Source organism: Monoraphidium neglectum (genome assembly GCF_000611645.1).
Source record: "Monoraphidium neglectum strain SAG 48.87 unplaced genomic scaffold scaffold05459, whole genome shotgun sequence".
Taxonomy (NCBI): domain Eukaryota; kingdom Viridiplantae; phylum Chlorophyta; class Chlorophyceae; order Sphaeropleales; family Selenastraceae; genus Monoraphidium; species Monoraphidium neglectum.
In genome coordinates this window covers 1-2,607 of record NW_014008171.1, presented here as the reverse complement: position 1 = coordinate 2,607, position 2,607 = coordinate 1, and the positions used below count along the sequence as shown (strand labels likewise).

At 65.0% G+C, this 2,607-nt stretch overlaps 1 protein-coding gene across 1 annotated transcript; it reads right to left on the bottom strand.

Annotated features, from left to right (window-relative positions):
- Window positions 1–508: 508 nt before the first annotated feature.
- On the bottom strand, window positions 509–2,485 carry MNEG_15584 (histidyl-tRNA synthetase; the record flags this gene model as incomplete). The annotated part of the gene is made up of 5 exons (XM_014035945.1): window positions 509–829; window positions 1,255–1,439; window positions 1,858–1,990; window positions 2,241–2,284; window positions 2,452–2,485. The coding sequence occupies 5 exons, from the start codon at window positions 2,483–2,485 to the stop codon at window positions 509–511; spliced, it is 717 nt and encodes a 238-aa protein (XP_013891399.1).
- Between the last annotated feature and the right edge of the window lie 122 nt (window positions 2,486–2,607).

The window sequence follows — 2,607 nt, the reverse complement described above, 5'->3', positions numbered from 1 at the left end:
CTACCTGGGCACATTCTCTGTAATTTCTTGGCCGTTTTCACAGCGACTTGTATTGCACGGCCAGTCGGTCCCCGCAGCACCAGGCGCGCACCCGCCTGCAATGACAGTGCAGCACGTGCGCGTGCTTCGCGGCACCCGGGTGAGCGGCGTCACCGGGCGGGGCAGCGACCTTCTCGACACCCCCAGTGGCTTGCCAAGCGGCACGGTGCAGCCAGCGCCGAGCGAGCCCCGCGCTGACTCAGCATCACCCTCGCTTGTGGCAGACGGACAGGCACTGCTGCGCATCAGGTTTTGGGGCGTGATTCATCCATTACAGTTCTGCGGCTTGGATTTGGGTGCGCCAGCCAGACGTGAACAATACGTGGCAGACGCTCTCCGGAGCAACACTCTGACGACAAAGCCCCCAACGCCGGGGGCCAGCCCAGAGGGTCAGCATTGCCACCCAGGTTTGCCCTCCCTCATCCAACACAGCGGACGACACAGCCATCCCTCGCGCCATCATCACCCCTCAGGTCGCAGCCTCCGCCGCCGCCGCCCCCCCAGCGCCGCCGCCGCTCCCGCCCCCAGCCAGCAGCTCCTCCACCGCCACCTCCCGCTGCTCAAAGGCCGCCAGGTCCCGCACCGCCACCGCGCCCCGCGCCCACTCGTCCCCGCCCACGATCAGCAGGCGGGCCGCGCCGGCGCGCTCGGCGGCCTTGATGGCGGCCTTGACCTTCTTTTTGGGCTCCAGCTGTATGTCGACGGAGCGGCCGGCGGCGCGGAGGGAGGCTGCCAGGCCGCAGGCTGCGGGGCGGAGCTCCTCATCCAGCACAAGCACCACGTCGTCGACCTTTGGGGGTGGGGCGTTACGGGGTGTAGACCTCAGGGTTTAGGGGTTTTGGGGAGGGTTTTTGGGAGGGTGCAGAGGGGAGAGAATTGGGGTTGTTCCTTATCACAGTTGCGTGCAACATCAGGTTTTGCTGCATCCATGGTTTTTGTCACGCAACGCATGTTCCTTATCACAGTTGCGTGCAACATCAGGTTTTGCTGCATCCATGGTTTTTGTCACGCAACGCAAGAACAACCTTCGTGTACAGAAAATACTTCGTGATCTCATTTGCCAAAAAAAATGTGTTTTTGAACATGCGCTTCGCGGGGGTTCAAGAGGAAAGAGGTGTTGCATGCGCGTGGGCTGAGTGCACAGGGTGATGCCGTGCAAGCACACCCCCCCTCTAAAACCTGAACCTAAACCCAAGAAGGCGCCTCAACCCCCACCTTGTGCCCCGTGGCTGGCAGCAGGCCCTTGTCCTTGAGAAGCTCCACTATCACAGCATCGCCAAACCCAAACCCGGCGCACGGCGCGTCAGCCCCGCCAAAGGTGCCCAGCAGCTTGTCGTAGCGCCCGCCGCCGCAGATGGCGCGCAGCTGCCCGGCGCGGTCGAAGCCCTCAAACACGATGCCTGGGGGGGAGCGGGGAGGGGGAGGGGGGAGTGATACGCGGCAGTGGGGCGGGAGGGCGCCGTTGGAACGGCTTGCGTGGCAGTTGAGGGGGTGTGGAGGGCGGGCAGGCTGGAGGGGGGATGCAGGTGTCGCAATCGCAAAGCAAGCTTTAAGGATAGCCTGTCGCATTGGTTGCCGGGTGTGCTGGGCAGGATGCGCGGCGCAGCACGTGCGTTCATCGCGGTCGCACACCCGACCGTGCGGACATGGCACAACCCCAGGCACGCGCGCACGCGCACACAAACCATCAAACGCCCCCGCCTCCCAACGAGCCCTCGAATTCTGGTTCATGCTTGAGATACAAGATCTATAGCTCCACATACCCCCCATTAAACCCCCGTCGCTCTGGGAACCCTCCCCTCCCCACCGGCCCCTCACCGGTGTAGTACGCCAGCCCCCGCACCACCGACGCGTCGAACAGCAGCCACTCCTCGTAGCCGTAGCCCCGGGCCAGGGCCCACAGCCGCTGCAGGTCAGACAGAGCCTCACCCGCGTCGTCACCCAGCAGCGCCTGGGGGGGGAGGGGTTGAGGGTTGCAGGGTTTAGGGTTTAGGATTTCGGGTTTGGGGTTGAAAGGGGGGGCAGGGGGTTGATTTTCTAAGGGGGAGAGGGGGGGGTCGGCGCGGACAGAGAGGGGTCAGACGTGCCGGGCCACACGTGTGAGAGCCATACGTGGGCAGCGCGGTGGGGATGCAGTCGGCGAGCAAGCGTGCATGCAAGGCAGCGTGCGTGCATGCGCCACCTCAGCCGCTCCCCTTCACCTGCAGCTCGTCCAGTGACCGCACCGCCAGCGCACCCAGGATGCCTGTTGGTGAGAAGGGGGGGGGAGCAGGGGGATGGGTGAGCGGAAGTGCGGGGGGTGCGGCGTGAGGGAACCGGGTGGAGTGCAGCTAATGGCAGCGGGGGATGGGGGCCGGAGCGGCAAGGCACGGCCGGCGTCATAAGCCCCAATGCCCTGAAGGAGCTCCGCACTTGTGCTGCTGAGGCATAAACCCCTGCACGACATGGGACAGCCGCGGCCCCGCCTCGCACTGACAAGCATGCACGCGCTTCAAACGCACGAACGCACCAGCAAACACACGATTGAGGCGACCAACGCGCTCGCCAACCCCTCAACACCCCCTCTAC